The sequence below is a fragment of the Panthera leo genome, chromosome D1, assembly GCF_018350215.1.
Source record: "Panthera leo isolate Ple1 chromosome D1, P.leo_Ple1_pat1.1, whole genome shotgun sequence".
NCBI lineage: Eukaryota > Metazoa > Chordata > Mammalia > Carnivora > Felidae > Panthera > Panthera leo.
The window spans coordinates 100,792,390-100,818,586 of NC_056688.1; the positions used below are offsets into that span (position 1 = coordinate 100,792,390).

Below are 26,197 nucleotides of genomic sequence, written 5' to 3' on the forward strand. Positions count from 1 at the left end.
AGTACAAATACCCAGGCACTATCTATGTATCTATCTATCTATCATCTATCTATCTATATCTATATCTATCTATATCTATACCTATCTATCTATATATCTATATCTATATCTATTTATATCTATATCTATATCTATCTATATCTATATCTATATATTTAAAAACTTGGAACTCATACATATATATACATATATATACACATACACATATGTATACATATATAGCAAGTGCAGATTGCAGAGTCCATTGCCTTTTGGCACTCCATGATATCTCTGAAAAGGTTAGTTTAGTTCTTAGTGTCAATATCAGCTCAAAGGGGTCCATGCTATACCTAGAATATTGACTAGGTTGTCTGAAATATTTAGAAACCCATGTGAGGAAGAAAATGGAAAAACAAAGCACAAACAATAAACCAACACTAACATTGTTTACCTAGAGAAGAAAAGAGCAAGAGATCTACCTTAATGTCTTCAAACATTTGAAAGTCTCTTTATAGAGAGGATTAGCTTCAAATCCTGTGAACTCCAGAGAGAGAGAAAGATCCATTTGGACTCTGAAAGCACTAGAAAATACGATAGGAGAATACTACTTAGGATAAACATAGAATTGAGTATGATGGTTACTGCTTTGATAGTTTCGCTGACGAGTTTGAAGAGAGATCATTAGGTGTGAGGACAGGAGCTTTAATATAAGGAAAGGGCAGTGGAAGTGTTACTAAAAAGTCTGAACACAAGACATATGAAAATACTCAGAAATTCTTTGTCTTTTAACTGTACTAAGTCTTGTCTTATCTTGGTTTAGAGTCCTCACAAAGATCACTTATTCTTTAGTAGGTAGAATATGACTAACAATTTAGGGAGTCTTTCACTTGAACTAGACCAAGCTCTACAACTAAACCATGATGTATTGGGTTTATCTAGCCTTCTGGCAATAATAGCAGATTGTATCTCAGAATTCTTCACTTGCATGAATGTGACCCAATAAAAGCAATCTAAGTTCCTGAATTTAGAGAGGATTTTTGTTTAAATCAATACACGTAACTACATATATGAAGTTCACAACAGGTAGACCCAATCTTCTATGTGATGGAGAATGTGACTGCATAGCTAATGCTCTGTTCCTGGATTAGTGGTAGATTTAATGATATGCTGTTGTGTGTTATAGACAAAGCTAAAGTTGTGCAGGTTCACAGATGTGTCCAAGATGGCAGGATCATGTTCATTATCTCTCCACATCCACTTCTAGAATCCGTTCTTTAGGATTTGACCTTGTGGAATTGGTAATATTTAAACTCCTGCTGTTTTACAGAAACCAAATGTTTATATTTCTTAATCTAACACATTTTTTTTTATTCTTCATTGACCACTACAGATAGACTTGCCACATTAGAACAAAGTTTTTGGTTGTTGTTGTAAGTGATACTTCTTTCTCAGTACCGTATTTTGTGTGTGTGTGTGTGTGTGTGTGTGTGTGTGTGTGTGTGTGTGTGTGTTATAATCACTAATAAATAAGCATATTTTTTTCATTTTAATACAATAAGCACTACAAACTGTATAGCCAACAGAAGAGGGTTGATGTGAAATTTTCAAGACTATATGCAAAATACTCCCTTAGAAAACAGTTATAAATCATTGAGTAGTTTGGGCCTTCAAAATGACCACATGGTGGGTATGTAATTGACAGAATATAGTCATCCATGGAATTTTTGACCAGACCACTTAAAGAAACTCTTAAGTCCTTGATAATGGGCTATATCTAGAATAGGGAAATACTCAATATAGCAATACAAAAATTGTGAAGGTCTGATGATACATTTTCCCCCAAAGATATTTACAGTTATGTTTTTCTTTATGCATTAAAAGTGTTTAATTTTCCCAACGTGGCTTCTGACATGATCATATGAGTACTATGATGTGCTCAGAGGTTTTTTTGTTTGTTTTTTTTAATTTTGCTATATGTCTCCTTTGTGCTCATATAATTATATTTTATCCTGGGATATTCAACGTTGTAAGGATCATATACGTCTACAGGTTATTTATATAACTTAATACTACTGATTAGTCCCATTTTTTTTTCTTATTTTCCAGATGAGGAAACTAAAGTACTGAAGGATACAGCTAATTGCACATAATTAAAAAGTCAAGTAAGACTCCAAAGTGAAACAGAGCACTCATGTGTATGCACTGACCCCATTGCCTTCACTGGCTCGCATTGACCTGTCCTGACTTCCTTTTACTCTTCCTTCTCAAGTTCTGCTGCTCAATTCTCTTTTCTTCTCCTTTATTTTTTAAAATCAAGAACCATGGCACTGGATGAGGGAAATCAGAGCTCTGTGACTATATTTATCCTCCTGGGTTTCTCGGAGTACCCACACCTCCAGGCACCCCTCTTCCTCATGTTCTTGACCATCTACACAGTCACTCTGGTGGGAAACTTGGGCATCATTGCGGTTGTAAGGATCAACCCCAAACTCCACACACCCATGTACTTTTTCCTCAGTCATCTATCCTTTTTGGATATTTGTTATTCCAGTGTATTTACACCCAAACTGCTAGAGATCTTGGTCATGGAAGACAGAAGTATCTCCTTCAAAGCATGCATGGTGCAATTTTTTTTTGTTTGTGCGTTTGTGATTACAGAAATGTTCATGTTAGCGGTTATGGCCTATGACCGGTTTGTGGCTGTTTGCAACCCCTTGCTCTACACAGTGGCTATGTCTCGGAAACTCTGTGCCCTCTTGGTGGCTGGAACCTATGCATGGGGTGGAATATGTTCCCTGACACTCACATACTCTCTTTTGGAACTGTCCTTCTGTGGTCCCAACATTATACATCACTTTGGCTGTGAGTATTCTGCCATCCTTTCTTTATCCTGCTCTGACCCCTCCTTTAGTCAGAGGATGTGTTTAGTCATTTCCACATTCAATGAGGCGTGTAGCCTCCTGATTATCCTCGCCTCCTATATTTTTATAGTTGTCACCATAGTCAAGATGCCGTCTACTGGAGGACTCCAGAAAGCCTTCTCCACCTGTGCCTCCCACCTGACCACCATCACCATCTTCCATGGGATCATCCTTCTTCTCTACTGTGTGCCCAACTCCAAAAGCTCGTGGCTCCTGGTCAAAGTGGCCACTGTGTTTTTTACTGTCATGATCCCCATGTTGAACCCTCTTATTTACAGTCTTAGGAACAAAGATGTGAAAGACACAGCCAGAAAGTTAATTCATACCAAACTGCTTTCTCACTCAATGTAATTTGGATTCTTTTCTTTTCTTTTTTTTTTTTTTTTTTATTTTAGAGACAAAGAGAGTTGTGGAAAGGGGCAGAGGGAGACAAAGAGAGAATCTTAAGCAAGTTCCATGCTTAGCATGGAGTCTGAAGTGGGACTCGATCCCACAACCCTGGGATCATGACCTAAGCCAAAACCAAGAGTTGGACACTCAACCGAGTGAGCCACCCAAGTGCCCTTAATTTTGATTTTTATACACATACACATACACAATTACTTTTAAATACTTTTTATATGTTGCACAAGGGTTACTAATTTTTCTTCAAATAACTGGAGAAAATGTATTCAGATAATTAGTTCATTCATATACATCTGTGACATTAAATCTCACTGTGCTTTAAAAAAATTGCTTAGAGGTTAAAAGAAAAGAAAGAATGAAAATTCTTCTCAAGTTCCAATCCCAGAGGGTAGTGTGCTAAATAATGGTCCTCCAAAGAGGTTTTCATCCTAACTCTCAGAACCTGCAAAGATGCTGCCCTTCCCTGCTCCCTTTGTTCCTTCTCACCTTATTCTTCCCTTCTCATCCTTCCTCTTGAATCATGAAATATGACAAACACATAGAGAAGTAATTCTGAATAATTATCCCATGTGTTACTTTCTGTAAGAAAGTAAAGGCAGAGTATTATCAGCATTTTTCAAAATTTCCATAAGCACTTTCTCATCACTGCCTCTCCAGCACCTCTAGGAGCAAACTCCTTTGTGGAATTTGTGGTCTTCAAACCTTCTTCTTTTTAGTTTAGCTACAACTCCTAAGAATAAGTCTGAGAGTATAAGTGCTAGCTTTCCCTCCTTTTGAAATTCACATAAATGAAATCTTAGAGTATATATTCCATTATGTCTGGCTGCTTTGGCTCAACATTTGTTTTAAGTGAATGTTTCAATTTATTAGCTGTAACCGTAGTTCATTTTTTCTTGTTGAAGAATGTCCCATAAAATAAATATGCCATCATTGGTGTATCTATACTATTAATGGCCTTTAGTTATTTCCTCTTCTTGGCTTTTATGGAAACGCTGCCATGAATGTTCTTGCACAAGCATTTGCACATAAGCAAGCACTTACTCTGTGGGATGTGCCTATGTGTGAAAGTTCTGGATCACAGAGAGCTGGTTTCTTCTCTTTTACTAGATCCAATCAAACAATTTTCCAAAGTCAGTGTACTAATTTACATTCCTCCTATATCGCGTGTGATTCTAATTATTGCCCATTCTTGCCAACATTTAATATGGTCACACTAGACATGTTAATATCTTCAAAGTTCATAGGTGAGTATTGGTATGTCATTTTGGTTATAATTTAAATTCCTCATAGTTTCAATGTGGTTGAATTTCTTTTAATAGGGTTATTAGTAGCCCTTTGGTTCTTTTTTCTTTGTAAGATGCCTATTTCGTTTTTTTGTCCATTTTCCTATTGGGTTGTATTTTATTATAAATATGTAGTTCATTATGCATTTTAAATAAAAGTCCTTTTTTTTTGGTAAAATTGCCATGACTATTTTTTCCTAAACTGTGCTCTCTATCCACTCTCTTGACGATGTATTGAGGGACACAGATTTCCTTATGTTTAATCAAACAGGGTTTATCAAACTGTGCTTCCAAGGTCCTATTCAAGATATATTTATTTCCTCTAAAATAATGAAGATATTCCCGTATTTTATGGGTTAAGTTGTCCTAAATTTAGTAAATTATTATGTCTTTTATATTATATTCTATTTACTCTTGGATTGTAGACTTTAATTTTCCTTTTACACTGACTTTTCAATGTATTTCTAAGATAAAACTGGAATTAAATTTTGGTGTGATATGAGAATCAGCTGATTTTGTATTTTTACTTGTGGATGCATATTTTCCCAGCAATATTTATTGAAAACCACTCCATTAGCACTGATCTATAGTGCCAGGTTTTTCATAATGTAAATGTCCCTATATGTACAGTATATAAATTTTCTACATGCTTCTCTGTTTTATAGTTACAACCATCCATAACTAATAAGATATGGTATCCAGTAAAGCCATTCCTGAAAATTTAATTTTTTTTTCTTACAGGTTAAATGAGATTTATTTATTTATTTATTATTTATTTATTTATTTAAGAGAGAGTCTCAGGGGAGAGAGGGAGAGGGAGAGAAGGAGAGAACCTTAAGCAGGCTCTACACTCACCACAGAGCCCAATGCAGAACTAGATCCTGGGATCATGACCTGAGCTGAAATCAAGAGGCAAACACTCAAGCAACTGAGACACCCAGGCTTCCCTAAAATCTCGCTTTCTATAGGTTTTTTGTATATTCCTCCTGCTTCCAGATTAACAAAGTTATCTGCTTCATTTGTCTGTGTTTTTGTGTGTATTTTGGGTTTTTGTGAGTAGATGTGGAATTTCATTAAGCTATTTTTTCTTCATCTGAGTTTCTTTAATATTTTCATATGGTAACTTACATTTTTTGAATTTTCTAATATCAACTCAAGTGATCTTTTCCTGAGAACATGAATTTAAAAGTTATAGAATAGAATATTTTTTTTCTATTAGCGGATCAGTTTGTGTCAATATTTTGTCTGTAATTTAAAATTCTGTGTTCATAATTGCTCTGCAATTTTCTTTTATTGCATTGTCCTTGTCAGTTTTGTACATCAAAGTTGTATTGGCCTCTCTAGATGAAATGGTAAGAATTTCTCCTTATTCAATTCAGTGAAAAATGTTCCTTAATAGAATTCACTGAAAAATAAGAGAATTTTTAACTGCATAGTAAAGTTTTAATTACTAATGCACTTTTTAAAATAGTGGTAAGAAAATTATAATCTCAATTTCTTCTTGAGTCAGTTTCATTGTTTTCTTTTTCCTTTTTCTAAGTTTTTAACTTAAATTCAAGCTGGTTAACATACAGTGTAGAATTGACTTCAGGAGAAGAATGTAGTGATTCATCACTTATATATAACACCCAGTGCTCATCCCGACAGGTGCCCATAAGATACCTAGGAATAAACCTAACCAAATAGGTAGAATATCTGTACCCTTAAAACTCTAGAAAGTTTATCAAAGAAATTGAAGAAGACACAAAGAAATGGAAAGACATTCCACGCTCATGGATAGGAGGAACAAATATTGTTAAGATGTTGATACTACTACCCAAAATAATCTACACATTCAATGCAATCCCTATCTAAATAACACCAGCATTCTTCACAGGGCTAGAACAAATAATCCTAAAATTTGTATGAAACCAGAAAATATCCCAAATAGCAAAGTAATGTTGAGAAAGAAAACCAAAGCTGGAGGCCTCTCAATTTCAGACTTTAGGAGGTATTGCAAAGCTGTAATCATCAAGACAGTATGGTACTGGCACAAAATCAGACACATAGATCAATGGAACAGAATAGAAGACCCAGAAATGGACCCACAAATGTATGGCCAACTAATCTTTGACAAAGCAGGAAAGAATATCCACTGGAAAAAAGACAGTCTCTTCAGCAAGTGGTACTGGGAAAACTGGACAGCGACATGCGGAGGAATAAACCTGGACCACTTTCTTAAACCATATATTGTTTTCTTTTTCTTGGAGCTCACCCACTCATCATTGCCAAGTTTTCAAAGTTGGTGGCACAACTTTTTTCATAAAAGTTTTTTATAAAGTTGAAATGGTCTATAGTTATGATCAGTTTTCATTACTGACATTAGTTATTAGTGCCTTCTCTCCCTGTCTCTCTCTTTTGCTTGTTTAGATGTATGAGAGTTTAATATTATCAGGTTTCTCCAATTTTGGATTTGTTGATTGCTTCTATTTTATATTTGCTATTTATTAAATTCTTCTGTCTTTGCCTTTTAATTCTTTTTTCTTTCTTCAGATGCTTTCCTGCTGAAAATACCTGTGACTCTATCTGAAGGCTCTTTTTCTCCTGTTTCTGGGAGTGCCCTCAATCCATACATAGGCCAGTGTGAAAGTGCCAAACAGTGAACATCTACAGGAATAGCTTTCAACCAGTGGTAGTATATGGTAGTGAGAACATAAAGATCCCATCTTCTTCATTCCTTGAGGGGGAACAAGTCTAAATTAGGTTTTACACAGTCTTCTAGGGGCCCTCAGTGGAACTGACACCCAATTATCCACACAAATAACCTGTTCATTTTTGGGTTGTCTCTCTTCCTTACTTAGTTACTGGTGCTTCCTAAGATCATCTTCCAAACAAACTACTTGCATCCAAATCTTGTTTCAAGGTCTGCTACTGAGGAAATCAACCTTGGATAGAATGGAAAAAATCTTCGGAACATCTGTAAGAGATATATGTAATAACTGTATAGAAAGAGCTCCTACTTACAGTAAAGTACAAAAACCCCAATAAACATTTGCAAACAATATCATAAACACACATTAAAAATAAATTAAAACAAATAGCAAGAATATGGATTAAATAAAACTTTCATAAATGCTGAGTCTGATTGCAAAATTGAACAAAGATTTTTTGAAAACTCTTTGGAAGTATGAACCCATAATTCCAGTCCTTGGTATTAACCAACAGAAATGCATATATATTTGCACCAAAGACAGGGACAAGAATGTTCACAACCACACTATTTCCAATTGCCCCAAAGTGAAAATGATTTATATATCCCTAAAAAAGATAAATAATTTTTGGTTGCGTTTATTCAATTGGATACTGTATAGAAATGAAAAAAAAAAAACCTACCGATACTCAGGACAACATTATGGATTTCACAGTCATGATGTTAAGTAAGAAGAATGCAAACATCAGAGTGTATAAATCATATTATTTTATTAACAAAATTCATGAATAGTCAAATTAGTTTACAGTAATGTGTCAGTATAGTTGCTGCTCTTTTGGGCTACTCACTGGGAAGGCATAGCAGATGCTTCTAAGTGATATTTTGATAATAACTGATATCATGATCTTGTTGGTAGGTATGCAAGGTTTTTTTAATTAAACAATTCATTGAGTTGAACTCTTAATTTTTCACGTCATTGGATTTAAGTTCTGAGTAGGGAAAGGGTTAACAGTGGGCAGGGATAGATAAGGGATCCTTGGGGAGGCTGTCTGCAGCTGCAGCTGGGTTTGGTGAAAAAAAAAAAAAAAGGATATCTTGCCATTTGCAACAACGTGGTTGGAACTAGAGTGTATTATGCTAAGGGAAATAAGTCAGGCAGAGAAAGACAAATATTATATGATTTCACTCATATAATTTAAGAAACACAACAGGTGAACATAGGGGAAAGGAGGTAAAAATAAGATAAAAACAGAGAGGGAGGCAATACATAAGAGACTCTTAAATACAGAGAACAAAGTGGGGGCTGCTGGTGGAGAGGTGGGTGGGAGGATGGGCTAAATGGGTAACAGGCATTAAGGAGGACACTTGTTGGGATGAGCACTGGGTGTTCTGTGTAAGTGATGAATCACTAGGTTCTACTCCTGAAACCAATACTACACTGTATGTTAGCTAACTTGAATTTAAATAAATAAATTTATTGAAAATAAATAAATAAATAAATAAATAAAGGATAAATGCATTCTAGACCTGCCAGGTGCTAAGCACCATGAATGGAGTCTCACAAACTGTTCCTGATAAGGTCCCAATAAAAAGTCAGAGAAGATTCCTTGGCGACAATCCAGTAGGGACCCTCTCCCTCTTGAGAGCTTTGTACTTTCACTCCATAAACTCTATCATTTTGCTCACTATCCATTTCCACGAGATTCATTCCTAGACTCCATGAGACAAAGACCAGTGTCTCTCCCACCCACCTGTAACAGTTCTACTTCAATAAGAATGTTCTCAAAGAATTTGGGGAAAAAAATGTAGAGTTGGCAATGTTGTAGCTGAATTCTCCGGACATAGATGTCGCGACGGAATTTGGCATGCAATTTTCATGGGATACATAGCAATAGAAGGAAAGGGAAGGAGGCAGAATGGAATTCGGGGACAATTTAGATTGTGATAACAGCCACCAAAGTCCTGCCTACCCTATGGGGAGTTTTGGCACACATATCATATATCAGAGTCGATCCACTGGGTCAGGTCCCCTACCCATGCATAATCTGTCATATGGGCATGATGGCTCTGTAGAGCTGAAGTCAATCTTGGAATTCACAGCTGGGAGAACATATCTTTCCTTGAAGAGGGATCTATCTGTACTGTGCATCTTTGTCCCACCACAGCAAGGTGTGGGGAGTCAAGGACTCTCACATTGCTGGTGAGCATGAAAACTGGTAGAGAGCAATTTGGTAATAGCTATCCTAAGAAAATATACACAGCAGTACTGCTTCTGAGAATTTATACTAGAGATACTTTGAAAAACAAAGTAGAGGTATACATTCGGATATTTTTAAAGTATTATTTAGAACAGCAAAAGACTAGAAAACCTGAAATGCCCATTAATATGTGTTTGGCTTATAAGTGATAGTATTTTTTTTAATGTTTATTTTCCAGAGAAAGAGTGCAAATGGAGGAGGGGCAGACAGAAAGGGGGACAGAAGATCTGAAGCGGGCTCTGAGCTGACAGAAGCAAGCCCCTTGCTGGGCTCAAACTCACGAACCATGAGATTATGACCTCAGCTAAAGTCAGAAGCTCAACTGACTGAGCCACCCAGGCACCCCACTAAAATGATAAGTTTTTTTTCTCTATTTAAACTCATTACCTCAAATAATTTTTTTTGCATTTCTTTTTTTATTCTTTTTTTAATTAATTAAATTTTTTAAAATTTACATCCAAGTTAGTTAGCATAATGCAACAGTGATTTCAGGAGTAGATTCCTTAATGCCCCTTACCCATTTATCCCATCTCCCCTCCCACAAGCCTTCCAGTAAACCTCTGTTTGTTCTCTATATTTAAAAATCTCTTATGCTTTGTCTGCCTCCCTGTTTTTATATTATTTTTGCTTCCCTTCCCTTATGTTCATCTGTTTTGTATCTTAAATTTCTCATATGAGTGAAGTCATATGATATTTTTCTTTCTCTGACTGACTAATTTCATTTTGCATCATACCCTCTAGTTCCATCCACATAGTTACAAATGGCAAGATTTGATTATTTTTGATTGCCACGTAATACTCCATTGTATATACATACCACATCTTCTTTATCCATCGATAGTGTTTTTTTTTTAAAAAGAACATACCATGTAGCCATTCAAAATGTTAGCTCATTTTTATATATACCTACATCACCAAAATAAAATGTTCCAGAAAAACTGAGCAAGAACCACACAGTAGTCTTAATTCAGCATCATTTATGTTAGGAGTGCATATACATTTCTCTGTACATATGAACATATTAAATGCACTGCAGTTTCTTGATGATTCAAAACAAACAAATAAACAAACAGAAACAGGTAGCACTGTTTACCTCATGTAGAAAAACTAATGGGTTGACAGGCAGAAGCATGTGGGAGATTTTTTTTAAACTTATCTTTTGAATCACATTAGGAAAATGCATTATCTAAAGGAAGACCATTTCATGTAATTCATCATAAATATCTTTAATGCAGAAATTGATGATTAAAAAAAGGTTGGCATGGTCTCTCAATGTTATAATCACCAAGGTATCTGCTTCTATCTTTCTCTTTTTGTAGATTAATTGATAGATGCCTATATACAGAGATATGAATACCCATATATACAGATAACATACAGATACAAATATATATTAGTATATTTGTATTTAGTTCATTTCAATATTTACATATTTGATCTATGTATTTCAGGTTGTAAATATATTATATTACAAATATCAGTATGCCGCATTGAGAGACAGATTATACAGATTATACTGAATCTATAAAAAATGAACTAAAATTTCATTGAGATTCATCCCACTCTTTTATTCCATAATTTTAGAGGACTTGCTATTGCCTTCTTTGAATTGTAATATGATACATCACTTCTGCTTCAATAATTACTTCAACCATTTCTGACAATGTTCATATTTTATACCCTTAGCTTGTTTCATGAAATTATAAACTTTCAATCTATTTTCAGATTTTGATTATTCTGTTACTTATAATTAGCTTAGACTTCCAGAAATTTTCCATTGCGATGTATTGTGTACAGGGAGTTTCAAATACTACAGAGAGTTAATGATCTGGGGAATGGTCCAATTTCTATTTCTAATTAGCAACACATGCTTGGAGTACTTACAATAACTCCCAGATCATTAATATCCAGAATGCAATTATCTTTATGAAAGTACATTCTCTGACAAGGTAGACATTAGAATCTCACGACAATCCCATTTTTATTCAAGAAACAACTGAGATGATATGCAAAGATGCTTTGTAAATTATAGTTGTAATTTGCAAATATAAATGGCTAAATCTATATTATAAAGTCTTGAGTTTCTTCTTTTCATAAATATTGAAAATAAGTATTAAAAATAGCCAATAGGTATATGAAAAAAAAATTATCGATGTCACTTAGTCATCAGGGAAATACAAATTAAAATGATAAGACTCAACTCACATCTCTGTGTGTGTGTGTGTGTGTGTGTGTGTGTGTGTATACAAGTGTTGGTGAAGATAATGAAGAAATTGGAACCCATATGCACTGTTGATGGGGATGCAGTATGGTGCAGTTGCTATGGATATAGTTACGGAGATTCTTCATGAAATTAAAAATTTAACTACCGTGTGATCCAGTAATCCTATTTATCCTAAAGAATTGAAATCAAGATTTCAAAGAGTTACTACCATTTCTGTGTTCTATTGCAGAACCATTAGCAATAGTCAAGATGCAGAAACAACCTAAATGTCCATGGACAGATAAATGGTTAAAGACAATGTGGTATGAATATACAGCGGAAGACAATTCAGCCCTAAAAATAAAGGGAATTCCACAAGGATAAACCTTGAGGACATTATGTAAGTGAAATAAGCTACTCAGAAAAAATAAATTCTGCTTATATGAGGTTATCTAAAATAATCAAACTCATAGAATAAAAGAGTGGAATGATAGCTGCTGGGGACTGGGGGAAGGGAAAAAGAGGAGTTACCAATCAGTGGTTATAAAGTTTCAGTTAAGAAAGATGAGTACGTTCTAGAGATTTGCGGTACAAAATTGTATTTGTAGTCAATGATACTGTGTTGCACACTTAAAAACCTCTTAAGAAGGTAGATCTCACATTAAGTGTTCTTACCACAATAAAATGAACATTTTAAAAAGAAGTATTAGTATGTTATGATCACTAAAATCTAAACTTTATATAGGTTCCTTATTTTTTCCCGTTAATGCCTTCTTCGTTTTCTGAGGTCCAATCCAGGATACCACACTGCATGCAGCTGCTGTGTGTCCCCAGTCTACTTTGGTCTGTGACAGTTTTTTTACTCTTTTATTTTTTTTTCTTGACTTTGACAGCCCTAAGGAATACTGGTTAGGTATCCCATAGAATGCTTCCAAATAAGAGTTTGCATAATGGTTCTTTTCATATTAAGCTGGAATTATGGAAGTAAGAGTGTCAGAAAGGTGAACCCTTTCTCATCACATCATATCAAGGGGTAAATGATACCCGCATTGTTTCACTGATAATGGTTGCCTTCTTTTTCCTTAAGGTAGCGTTGGGGCAGTATTCCACTCCAAACTTACTGTGGAATTTAAAATGCAGTTGAGTTCCTAACAGCTGTTTCTCAATTGTTCTTTTTTCCCCTTACTTATTTCAAACTCAACAGTTAACGTTTTCTTCAGTTAATACATATTACTTCAATAATTCAGAATTTAAAAGCAATTAGTGGAATAGATGTGGTGATGTAATTATCCTCAATGATTTAAGAGAAAATGCATATACCACGATGACCCAAGGGACGGTGTTTCAACTAACTGTAAGATTTGTGGTGCACTGAGGAACACTCCAATTGTAATTCTCTGTAATCTATATCTTCAGAGTTATGGAGGCAGATATAAGACCCAGAGTTTGGCAGAGTTTAGATTGTGGATTCAGCTTTTGGTTTTTTCTTTGAATTCCCAAAGATTTCTTTGGTCCTGGAAATAAAATGCCTTTTGACTGGTTATTCTTATTGAAATATACTACCATTGTTTTTCAAACCTCAAGCCTGTTGCTACTGTAAAGAATGTTTTATTACTAAGAAGAAAAATGCCTGAGATTCACTAATCATAAAAAAAAAAAATTCTCAGTAAAATAATCAAGAGCTTCTTGTGTCAGGTCAGTTCATTTCTTTTTCAGTAGCTTTCAATTTAGGAAGAAAACATGGAGCTCCAGCTCATATAGATTATTCCAAAAATTATACGTGGACCCCTTTCTCTGGTCAGAGACCTTTTAATTTTCATTCACGAGGCATGAATGCTTTTGAGAATTAAATTTCGTATGACAGAAACTAGCAACAGTGAGCAATGGGAAAGACACAGAAAATCATGGGGTATTTGTTGATTTTGTATTTCCATAGGCCTGGTCTCTGTTTGGATACAAACCTAATCCGGTCCCATTGGTTTTCACCAAAACCTTTGAAATTGCTAGGGTTGGGATACCAAGTCTTTTTCTGAATAACTTTTTGGTATTGACCTAAGAAGCGTGCCAAAAGGCCAGAACAGTAGTAGCAACAATGTCCCTAATAAGCCAGGGTTTTGCAAATAGTTTCACATGTTGAAGGGAACTCATTTATTAAAAAAGCCTGAACAACAATGGATGTTTCCAGTGTATCTGCCTGGTCCTTCTTAATGTTGGAAAAAAAAAATGTTGCTGCTGATGGATGCTCTATGTGTGGGGTTGCTTGTGGCACATGGAAAGATAGGCAGCCATGTTGCTGAGTCTGGAGCTTGACACTTCAGAAGATGGAACAGATCACCCTTCTAATTCTGTCATAGTCTCATGTCTAAATCTTGGGACCATTCATTTTATGGACTTACTGTTCTAACTTCCTTACCTTCCCCAAGTTTGCCTCACCATAGAAGAGGGCTTACTTCTATTGGTTAAGAAAATGTGTACTTTCCATTGTAACACAGGACATATTTTGTATGGAACTATTGTTGGTGAAAATAAGATACTTCTTCTGTTTCTCAAAAAATATACAATTTAATTATATATTTATGATTTTATAATATATAACAAATTTAGTTAATCTAAATTAATAATGAATTAAAATAATACATGGTAAGCAAAATGTCAGTGAAAGGCCTACACAATTACCCCTGTAGGCCATGCACCTTAGTGGAGGCTTTGATGGAAGCCAGATGATTATTTCATGAGTAAGAGTTTGTAATGGATTCTCAAGCATTAGGCAGATGGCACAGACTAGATACATTTTAAGGTTTATTCTGACTCATAAATTCCATGCATATTTAATTCTGTACAATGCCTGGAAAATGTTAAATATATAAAAACAATGAATACTAAGTGTTATGGGGCACCATTTGCAATGCCAAGTGATCTTGATCCTTAGTATGGTTCTTAGGACCATAACAAAGTACTCCGTGCTTCTTGTCTGCCTGTCTCGCTCTTACAATTTCTTTTTGTGCCCTAAGTTTATATTTCAGTCTAATAGTAATAATACTAAGAGGGCTGAATTTTAAACAATAGAATTATATATATAATATTATATATAAAATATTGTTTGATAATTATATATATTATATTTTATAATTATATTATAATAAAATATAATAATAAATATATATATATAAATAATAAATACATATACTTTTTAATGTGCCTAGTAGTTCTCATAATTTAGCAGGCAGCAGAATCACCTGGAGACCCAGTCAAATCAAGAATTGTGAGCCCGGGGTACCTGGGTGGCTCAGTTGGTTGAATGTCCAACTTTGGCTCAAGTCATGATCTCGCGGTTTGTGAGTTTGAGCCCCACCTTGGACTCTGTGCTCACAGCTCAAAGCCTGAAACCTGCTTTGGATTCTGTGTCTCCCTCTCTTTCTGCTCTCTCTGTCTCCCCTCCCCTGCTCATGTTCTGTCTCTCTCTCTCAAATTTAAATAAACATTTAAATTAAAAAAAAAAAAAAGGAATTGTAGGCCCCATCCCAGTTTTTGATTCAGAAAGCTGGTGTTGGGGTTGGAGACTTTGCATTCCTAACAACTTCTCAGGTGCTCCGGCTGCTATTGGTTTGGGGACCACACGTTGAGAGTCACTGTTCTGTGTCAACTTCACAGAGGCATATGAAGCCTCTTTCTTCTTTCTGTTTCTCCTTTCCATTCAGGTCTACTTTTAGAAATAACTTTTCAATCAACAGGAATCGTGATGTTATCTGAAGGAAATCAAAGTATCATACCCTTTTATTCTTTTGGGTTTTTCGGAATACCCAGCCCTCCAGGTTCCACTCTACCTGGTTTTCTTGTCTACCTATATGGCCACTGCGGTGGGCAACATGGGCATGATTATAATCATCAAGATCAATCTGAAATTCCACACGATCATGCACTTTTTCCTTAGTCACTTGTCCTTTGTAGATTTCTGTTATTCCACCATAGTGACACCTAAATTGTTGGAGAACTTGATTGTGGAAGACAGAACCGTATCTTTCTCCGGTTGCATTATGCAGTTCTGCTTTGCTTGCATATTTGGAGTAACAGAAGCTTTTATGTTAGCAGCAATGGCCTATGACCGTTGTGTGGCGGTCTGTAACCCCTTGCTCTATCTTGCTATTATGTCTCCAAAGCTCTGTGCTCCGCTGGTGGCTGGGTCATACTCATGGGGTATAGTGTGTTCCCTGACACTCACATATTTTCTCCTTGCATTATCCTATTGTGAGTCTAACATCATAAATAATTTTATCTGTGACCACTCTGTAATTGTTTCTGTCTCCTGTTTGGACCCTTATATCAGCCAGATGCACTGTTTTATTACTGCCATATTCGATGAGGTGAGCAGCTTGATGGTTATTCTGATGTCCTATACCCTCATTTTTGTCACTGTTATGAGGATGTCTTCTGCAAATGGGTGCCGGAAAACCTTCTCCACCTGTGCCTCCCACCTGACAGCCATCACCATGTTCCATGGGATCATCCTTTTCCTCTACTGTATCCCTAATCCTAAAACTTCTTGGCTCAGAGTTAAAGTGGCATCTGTGTTTTACACAGTAGTGATTCCCATGCGGAACCCCTTAATCTACAGCCTTAGAAACAAAGATGTGAAGGACACATTGAGATTAGTTGTTGCAAAATCGCTTTGTCCCTCAATATAATCTTGTTAGATTCATGATTTTATTCCTGAAAAAACAAACTGTTTTACTATGCTAGAGATTGTTCAACCTTTGTCATGCGGTTGATGATTCAAATCATTTTGCAATTAATATGTTTCAGCGAATATATTTATGGCAGGGCATTTTATGATGATTGATTTTGTACACATTCATTTTTAGGGAAATATCTCCAGACATGTAAACCAAAACTTAAACAAATAAATAAATAAAACTCTTGGATCGTAATATTTTTGCAATGTTTGTAAGTTATTTTAAACTATTTTATCATGTAGTATGATTTCATATGTATGTTTCCAAAATAAAACTAATCACCAGTTCATCAAATATGTGCAGGTAGAGAATGATTCCCTCGAATCACAATCAGGTGGCTCATGTTCCAGGACGGCTTTGGCAGGGTGTGTCAGCTCACTGTACCTTTTACAGAAGCCAACCTTTTGCTATTTGTTGTATTGAACGGCAGATGCTGACTTTTACTCATGAAACTTTAAAGGGACCCAAGCATATCTGGTCACTTAAAGATAAGACACAAATAGGATGGATCCTCAAAAAACTGATGAAAAGAACTTCACCAACATTAAAATCTGTTGCAAACGTTCCTTGGTGGTAAAAGACACTGTTAAGAAGTAAGCCACAGGCTATGAATAAATATTTGCTATATATACATCTTTGCCACATGTATGCACGTGCACATGTTTGACAAAGGATTTGTTTGTAGAACATATGAAAGAAAGCTCTTTATACTCAAGACAAGAAGACAAAGGATCTAGTAAAAGGTGAAATATTTAAGCAGACACTTGACATAAATGAATAATCGTTACGCACATGAAAAGATACTAAGTATTATTAATCAGTGAAATTCTTATTAACACTGAGATACTGCTGCACATCAGAATGGCTAAAATAAATAAAACTGAAATACCATGTACTGGTGAAAATGTGGAGCAAGCAGATTGCTCACACATTTCTGATGGGGGTAAAACATAAAATGACTTTGGGAACAGTTTAGCTGTGTCTTCTGAAGTTATGTGAACACTTCCCATGGGCCTCAACAATTCTCTTTTTCAGTATTCATCCATAAGATACGAAATCCGACTTATTTATTTTAACTGAAGAAAAAATTGTTCTCTCTAGTACATGCAATAATATAGGAAATGGAAAAGAATAGGAAAAATAGTGTGTGAGGGATATTTTTGCCTTTTATAAACTTTTTTTGACTTCTTTCCTTTAAAAAGTGATTTTTCTAGAAGGAGTAGTTTGTCTTTCATGAAGAGCTCTTTCTATAAACCTATCAAGGATAAACAAGAGTTGGCAGGAAAGATATTTCAAGTTTTTGTCAGTTTAACATAGAGAAACTTAAATTTACGTAAATAAATAAAATATGCTACTATATAAACTTGTTAATATACTTAAATCTTTTGCATTGTGCCTTTGGTAATCTTATAGCATCTATGTTACCCAGACTTTGAAAACTGTACCGATGAGGTATAATTGTCCTGTCATGTAATTGTCCTTTTGAGATTTGAGGTAAGGGTGACACTTGTTTATGGAAGAATGGTTTTCAAATTGTTATGAATTCTGAGAAAAGACAGATGCTGTATCCATGAGTAAATGTTTGGTGAGGACAAGAAATGAAGTACTCTTGGCTCTAAACAGAGGCAGATTAGAAGAATGATTTGTCATAAAAGTCATAGAAGTCATAGAAGTCTTGCTGATATAAGAGGGGGAAGAGAGGTTCTCCGAGAATAGGAAAGAAACCATTAAAATCATCCCATGATCCATCCCTGTTCCTTCAGCGTAGCTGGCTTTTGAGAGAGACCTAGCTCCTATGTAGCTCCCTCAGATCTTAAAATGTGTAGTGTTTGTGTTCTGTCCTTCTCGTGTTGGAGTTTAACTTTCTCTTCTGCAGCTTAATAGCCAGACAAATACTGTGAGAGGGGAGAGATGGTCAAGCCTTTGAGCAAGGTCTCAATTCTCTTGTGAGATATTTTTTTCTTAAACACCATGACATTTCCGTAGGACATTTCAGTCTGTCTCTCTGGTTCACATACCCAGCCTCCCACAGCAACCTAGAACATAACAAAGGCTCTGTAGGGAAAGATTACAGAGTTTAGGATTTCTTTACTTTTCAATTTACCAGTAAATTCTTTTTTTAAACATTTAAAAATGTTTATTTACTTTGAGAGAGAGATGGGGAGAAGGGCAGAGACGGAGAGAGAGAGAAAATCCCAAGCAGGATCCATATTGTTCATGGCAGAGCCAGCCAGACACGGGGCTCCATCTAACGAACCATGATATCGTGACTTGAGCCAAAATCAAGAGTTGGACGTGTAACCAACTGAGCCACCCAGGCACTCCCATCACTAAATTTTTAGACAACTTTATCAAATAAATTTCCTGTGTCTCCACAAAGCACTGCTAGATTATTTTCTCAGTATTGACCCTCTGCAAGGGCCAAATCTCCTCAGCTTGTTCCCCGAACCAGCAAAAAATGTGAATGTGAAGGAACAGCTGGTGACTGCCAGTAAAAGAAGTCATATGAAGAGTTCTTCAAGCAAGAGGCAACCAGATGGATCTTGGAGAATAACCATAGACCATGGAAAACTCAACCAAATAGTAGCCTCAGTCAGATGAATATGGCTTAAGGCACACAACACGCAAACATTGATTTGGCAAATGTATTATTTACCTTTCTAATTGTGAAAGGAAATCAGAAAGAATTCACATTTCCAGTGTGCAGAGGTGTAGTGGTGGGGAGCAGAGGCAGAGCGGAACTGATGCCTACCCCAGTGTGAGAATGACAATGCAGACCTCTGGGATTCATGTCACTTACCACAAATGTTTCTATTCCTTGTGATAAATAGCCTCTGTTGTGTTAGGGTCCCTGCAAGAGTAGGGTAAGAGATAGGTTTTCAGGGGCCCAGGGAGAGTGTTGAATGGATCTAATTGGGTGGTATTCAGGTAAAGTAGAACCAATGGATTGGTTGGAACCCATTGTTTTTAGAGAGTTAAACATGCTTCCAAAATACATTTGTCAGGTGAGTAGGTGGCTCAGTTGGTTAAGCATCCAACGTGATTTTGGCTCAGGTCATGATCTCGCAGTGATGAGATCAAGCCCTGCCTCAGGCTCTGCACTGACTGTGTGCAGACTGCTTGAATTCCCTCTCTGCCTCTCTCTCTGTGCCTCTCCCTGACTCCTGCTCCAGCTCTTTCTCTCTCTCTCAAAATAAATAAATAAATAAATAAATAAATAAATAAACTTAAAAAAATTAAAAAAACCAAAATACTTAGTCATTTTTAAAAACGTATGGACACAAAAAGATTATAATATTCAACTGTATTAGTACAAACTTGGAAGAATAGATTGCCCATATTTGAAACACACACACACACACACACACACACACACATTTATCTCAATGAAGCAAATCAATATTTCCAAGGACAAAAATGATTATTTTATGTTAAATGAAAAATCCAGAATCCAAGTTCTGTTGTTTATACATCTCACAACAAATATATTTTGCATAGAAAAAGAGAAAAATCATACAGTGAATGTTAATAACGGTTATCTCTGAATGGTTGCATATTGGCTGATTTATCCTTACCTTTGTTTACTGTAGTTACCATATTTTCCAAGTCAGTTTGTATATTTTCTATAATTACATTTTTAAAAGAAATTCATGCTGTAGACTTGGTGACATTGTCTCCAGTGATTTAGAAGAAATTGCATTCTTGTAAAACGCCACACAAGCTAGCACGCAATCTCATTTCTGAGTTTGTGATGTAAAAATAAAAGTTGAGTACTAATTCTCTAGGGTCTAAATCTCTGAGGTCATGGAAGCATACATAAACCCTACATTTCGGTCCTAGGAGTCAGATTCTCTCTCTCTTTCTCTCTCCCCTTTCTCTGAGTTTCTCTGGATACTAAGAAATATAATCCTGTCACACTAATTAAAATTTATTCTCTACTCCTGCAATATTTACCAACGACTTAATATGTTTAATAATGTTTGAATTCTGAGTTGGAACTTCCTTGGAGACTGTTAATAATAGCACAGGATCTTCAGGTGAGTTGGTATCAGGCTGGCTGATCTATTTTGTGTAATCTTTCATTTATATGGGGGACCTGCAGCCTTTGAGACAGGGAATACTCTTTGCTGGTCTAAATGACATAATGTCTCTGAAGTCGGTCTTTCTAACAGCTCCCGCTGATGAGCTGTGATTTCTTCCCCCTTCGCTAGGGTATCATCCCAATTTTTACTTCGAGAAGAGCTACCATGCTCCTAGCATAGTAGAATCACACTGAACATTTCAAAAGAATATTGTAAAAACTGAGACTGTCCTCGACATCTCAAAGTCCTATAGATAGGAGATAAGAATAACATGTATAAAGTCGTAGTGAACGCAACAGATCATGACATTTTGATCTCCTGAGAATAATGTCCGTAAGTACAGCAAGAATGTAGAAAATACTGCTGGAGTGAAAAGGGAAGGTTTCTTTGTGATAGTAGTTTTCATGTAATGCAAGTGCTGCATCAACACACAGGAGAAAAAGAGAGTATTTCAGGTCAAAGGAAAGAAAAATCACATAAACCATAGAACAAATGAGCACGTGTTGATGATCAGCCATGGATATTGGCATTAAAGGAGGTAAGATGTTGGGAAATGGCTCGGGTCAGGCCTTAGGTGGAATTGAGCATAGAAATTTTGATTTGATAAATTAGTCAATAGGAAGAAATCCAAGTTGTCAGAGCTAAAGGCTGTCCTAATAGCCACAGTAATCAAGGGAAGAAGAATTTGATGTTCTTCCAGTGCAAGCTAGAAGCACTCCAGGGAAGCTAGCTGTGTTTAAGCTACTATAATCCAGCTGGGTAATGATTGCACTTTGCCAAGTCTCCATGGGTGCCAACCTGATATTATAAAGAGAGGACAAGAAAGAATCAGATAATAATGAGAAAGCAAAGGGGAAAACACAGGGAATTTATTGAAAGACAGTAACTGGAAAATTCAGATGATCAGGGTCAAGTGGAGATTCAGGAAAGAGACCTGGGCTTCCCTGTGGCATCCCAGATGTACCCACCTATCTGCGGCTGCCCACTTTGGCCCTTGACCTATTTCTTAGATTTAAAAAAAAATAATACAAGGGCTTTAAAATAATATTAATTAGTGATAGCACTAAGAATTTTTTTTTAAACAGTGAGGGTGTGGAAGCCCATACCTACTGGATTCCACAATTTTCAGACTCAGTGCTAAGTACGTTAACATCATTCGCTAAAATAATGTTGATACACGTATGCAACATGTATCATCATGTCATTATTGCTGACAAAACTGAGGTTCAGAAAATTTAATTCATCAAAGATCACAGAGTAAGTGACAAAGCCTGAAATTGAATTCAAATCTAGGTTCCCAAGCACGGGCTTCTTTCATTATGCTGGACTGTCATTAGCTTTTGTCCCTTTCCCACCCATTCCTTCTCTGCACATAGAAAGCACATGTTGTTGAATATCAAAAACCAGCATTTAGCTATGAGGGAAATAATAGTTTCTTTCTACCTTGACCTGGTCAGACAAAACTAAAATGATGTCTTTGTTTATGAGATTCATGCTAATATATTTTAATTAACCTGAATATTTTAGACATGTGCCTGTTACTGGCTAACTTATTGTTTCAAAAAAAACAAAAAAATACTGTTAAATGGTTAAAGATACTTCTGTGGCTAAGGACTGCTTGTGAACAAAAATGCTTCTGCTTTCTCAAAATAACAGGTACAAGTAAACAAAGATGGCATAACTCAGAACAAGATAATCACATATATAACGTTAATCAAAACAAATGGCCCCACCAGAAATTTTCCGGGTCATAATGTAACCATTGCTGCTTATTGCTGTAATGTCTAGCTTGAGAAGCTTGAGCAAAACATGTCGTTTTTAATTTAATTTAGATATTCTATGAGTATTTAATATCATACATGCCTAGTAAAGTTATCAGATTAAAAATAATAGAAAGTTAAAAAGATAATAATTAAGGGATCTAGATGAGTATTGTTGAAAGCAGCAAGGGACACCTGGGTGGCTCAGTCAGTTAAGCGTCCAGCTCTTGACTTCAGCTCAGGTCATGATCTCACTATTGGTGAGACCTAGTCCCATGTTGGGCTCTACGCTGACAGTGCAAAACCTGCTTGGGATTCTCTCTCTCCCTTTTCCTCTGCCCCTCCCCTCATGCTCTCTCTCAAAGTAAAAAAAAATAAATAAATAATAAACTTAAAAAAAAAGGAAAGCATTAGTGACACTAAGTGAGAAAATAGTTAAGTAGGAAAGAAAACACAGAAGTGGGGGGAAAACATGTCACAAGTGCGACTTTATTATTTTACCAGGTTCCTGCATTGTTTTTGGAACACTGAAGTAATTATTGTAGCATTTGGATAGAATCAGTGGAAAGCTTGAAGATATGTGGGGCTATGTTCTGTCCACATCCACATATTTTTTTCAAAACATGGAAATTCTTGCGGTGCCTTATAAATGCTGCCTTCCCTGAGCCTGGGGTTGAACATCATAACTATTGAAGTATTATCGCCTCTAATGTTTTACATCTGATCCTTGCTTTATAAATTTGAGTGCTACATTTAGCTGCATTGTTATATTAACCCCCTGAAAAAGGGCAGATCTTCAGAATGATGGAACTGTGAAAAATACATGTGGTCTACAACAATGTGGTGTAGTTTTCTGTCTGTTCCCTAAATTTAATTGGAGTTCTTCCACTCAGGATCAATTTCAAAACCGAGCTCATCACTGGTAAGCTGTGCGATCTCAAACGAGTTCCTTAACTTATATATGCCTCCCCATCCTTAAGTAAAATATGAAGCTCCTTGTTTTACGATTCACAGTGCTATTTGAAGATTTCAATCAATGCATTTTAAGGTTTTAGCACAATGCCTGCCACGTGATAAGTGCAATAGAAATGCGTGATCACGATGATCATTGCTACTGTTTTTAGTATTATTTCAGATTCTTCTCCAACCACAAGCATGTTGCTCCTGGAAGGAAACCACAGTACTGGAGCCACATTCACCCTCTTGGGCTTCTCAGAATATCCGGATCTGCAGATTCCCTTGTTCCTGCTATTCCTGACCGTCTACACCGTCACTGTGGTGGGGAACCTGGGCATGATCATGATCATCAGGGTCAGTCCCCAACTCCACACCCCCATGTACTTTTTCCTGAGCCACTTGTCCTTTGTCGACTTCTGTTACTCCACTACAGTTACCCCCAAACTGTTGGAAAACTTGGTTGTGGAAGACAGAACCATCTCTTTCATAGGCTGCATAGTGCAATTCCTCTTGGCTTGTATATTTGCAGTGTCAGAAACATTCATGTTGGCAGTGATGGCCTATGACCGCTTTGTGGCAGTTTGTAACCCTCTACTCTACAAAGCTGTCATGTCCCAAAAGCTGTGTGCATCGTTAGTGGCAGGGCCCTACTCATGGGGTATAGTCTCTTCCCTGACACTCACCTATTTTCTCCTGACATTGTCCTTCTGTGGCTCTAACATCATAAATAATTTTGTCTGCGAGCACTCTGTCATTGTCTCTGTGTCCTGCTCTGACACCTACATCAGCCAAGTGCTTTGTTTTGCCATCGCCATGTTCAATGAGGTGAGCAGCCTGGTAATCATCCTCACTACTTATATTTTTATTTTTGTCACTGTCATAAAAATGCCTTCTGCTGGTGGGCGCCAAAAAGCCTTCTCCACTTGTGCCTCCCACCTGACTGCCATCACCATCTTCCACGGGACTGTCCTGTTCCTTTACTGTGTACCCAACTCCAAAAACTCATGGCTCATAATCAAAGTAGGTTCTTTATTTTATACCGTGGTGATCCCCATGCTGAACCCTCTAATCTATAGCCTCAGAAACAAAGATGTGAAGGAGAGTGTCAGGAAATTAATTAATCACTCAATGCAATTTTGTCAAAGGTGTGCATTTTCAAAAGAGATTTGATTTATTATACGGAGAATTACTCAATGCTTCTAGTAGAGGTGACAGTTCAAAGTATTTAGTCAATTCACCACATTTTGAAATCTACTGTTGTAATAAACCAGTTATTTGATCATTGATTTCTGGTCACTTCAATGTTTTGTAAAAGAACTATGAGCAACAGGTGAAGAAACATAGTGTTGTGGGTTGAATAGTGTCCCCCCAAATATCCAAGTCCATCCAGAAGCTCAGAATATGACCTTATTTGAAAACAGGATCTTTACAGATGTAATAAAGGTGAAGATTGAGATGAGATCGCCCTGGATGAGGGTGGGCCCTAAATCCAATGAGTGTGTCCTTATAAGAGACAGAAAAAGAACACACGGAGAGGTCTTTGTGAAGACTAGTGCTCTGCTGATACTGAGTAGGGGGCTCTAGGAGGATGCAAGGAAGGCTTCTCCCCTAGCATCTTCAGAGAGAGCATGACCCTGCCAGCACCTTGATTTCAGGCTACTGGTCTTGAGAACTATGTGGAAATGCATGGCCCTGGTTTAAGCCACCACATTTGTGGTAACTTACTGCAGCAACTCTGAGAAACTTATCTAACAGTAAAGAGCAGACCATAAAATTCAAATCTCTTGGATTACCATGCTGGCATGGTAAATCATTTTTCAATTCCATTTAAACATTGGGAATGTTAGGTGATGAGATGTTTGTTTATTTGTTGGTTGGTTGGTTGGTTGGTGGTTGGTTTTTTTGGTGGTGATGGGGGCGGGGTTTCCCAGGATCCTAAGCTGATGGCCAAGAAAGAATTCTTGAAGACGTCTTTGGTGCAAAAAGGTGATTTTATTAAAGCACGGGACAGAACCCGTGGGCAGGAAGAGCTACCCCAGGACCACAAGGAGAGACTAGTAATATACTATGGAGTTGGGAAGAGGTAAAGTCCAAGGGAAGTTTCCAGTGAGATTTTCAGATGCCAAAGAAGAGGCCTGGCTATTGTCACGCTAAGGTTGTTTTCCCCTCTAGCAAAGCATTAGCATTAAGACAGTAGGCAGTTCCCTGAGGAACATTTTGCTCTGGCTGCCTCAAGTATTTGTCAATGGGCTGCAGGTTATAAAGAAATTTAGTTCCTTTGCCAGTTCCTTCTGCCTTTGTTTCATGCATCATTAGGGTCATGGAGGAATTCTACAAAGTGGTGGCTGATTAGGAATGTAAATATGGAAGAATTAGTAATAAGCAGAGAGGCACTATTTCTAAGACCCGGCAAATTCTTTGTTCCTTCTTCCAAGGGCTTTTTGTACTTTTATTATAGTATTGGAAGTGATGTGAAACATGATGATGGAGTATCAAGTTAAAAGTATTTTATATGAGGGGCACCTGGGTGGCTCAATCGGTTAAGCGTCCGACTTCAGCTCAGGTCACGATCTCGCGGTCCGTGAGTTCAAGCCCCGCATCGGGCTCTGGGCTGAAGGCTCAGAGCCTGGAGCCTGCTTCAGATTCTGTGTCTTTCTCTCTCCCTGCCCCTCCCCCCACTCTTGCTCTCTCTCTCTCTCTCTCTCTCTCTCTCTCTGTCTTTTTCTGTCTCTCTCTCTCAAAAATAAACACTAAAAAAGATTTTTTTTCAAAAAGACATCAGATATGTTTAAGTTTAAAATTTTTAATTTAGATACTAAAAAAGAAAAAAAGATAATAAATCATTGGCTACTACTGAAGGTTGCTGGGGTGTCAAGGCATTGCTCTGAAAACTGATAAATAAGGGAAATAAATATTTATTTTGTCTTTCT

At 36.6% G+C, this 26,197-nt stretch overlaps 3 protein-coding genes across 3 annotated transcripts; all 3 read left to right on the forward strand.

Annotated features, from left to right (window-relative positions):
• Positions 1–2,300: 2,300 nt before the first annotated feature.
• Positions 2,301–3,251, forward strand: LOC122200490 (olfactory receptor 5D18-like). Its single transcript, XM_042906139.1, has one exon. It carries the CDS (start codon positions 2,301–2,303, stop codon positions 3,249–3,251), a length of 951 nt encoding a protein of 316 aa, XP_042762073.1.
• A 12,226-nt stretch (positions 3,252–15,477) lies between these two features.
• Positions 15,478–16,420, forward strand: LOC122201306 (olfactory receptor 5D13-like). The gene is given in 2 exon segments (XM_042907190.1): positions 15,478–15,509; positions 15,511–16,420. Coding segments are annotated over 2 exon segments (942 nt in total).
• Positions 16,421–23,465: 7,045 nt separating this feature from the next.
• LOC122201307 (olfactory receptor 5D13-like) lies at positions 23,466–24,437 on the forward strand. The gene has a single exon (XM_042907191.1). It carries the CDS (start codon positions 23,466–23,468, stop codon positions 24,435–24,437), a length of 972 nt encoding a protein of 323 aa, XP_042763125.1.
• The last annotated feature ends 1,760 nt before the right edge of the window (positions 24,438–26,197 follow it).

What these genes read in the sequence shown, in the direction of transcription:
- LOC122200490 (XM_042906139.1), top strand. Translation starts at nt 2,301, where the DNA reads ATGGCACTGGATGAGGGAAATCAGAGCTCTGTGACTATATTTATCCTC.
- LOC122201307 (XM_042907191.1), top strand. Translation starts at nt 23,466, where the DNA reads ATGTTGCTCCTGGAAGGAAACCACAGTACTGGAGCCACATTCACCCTC.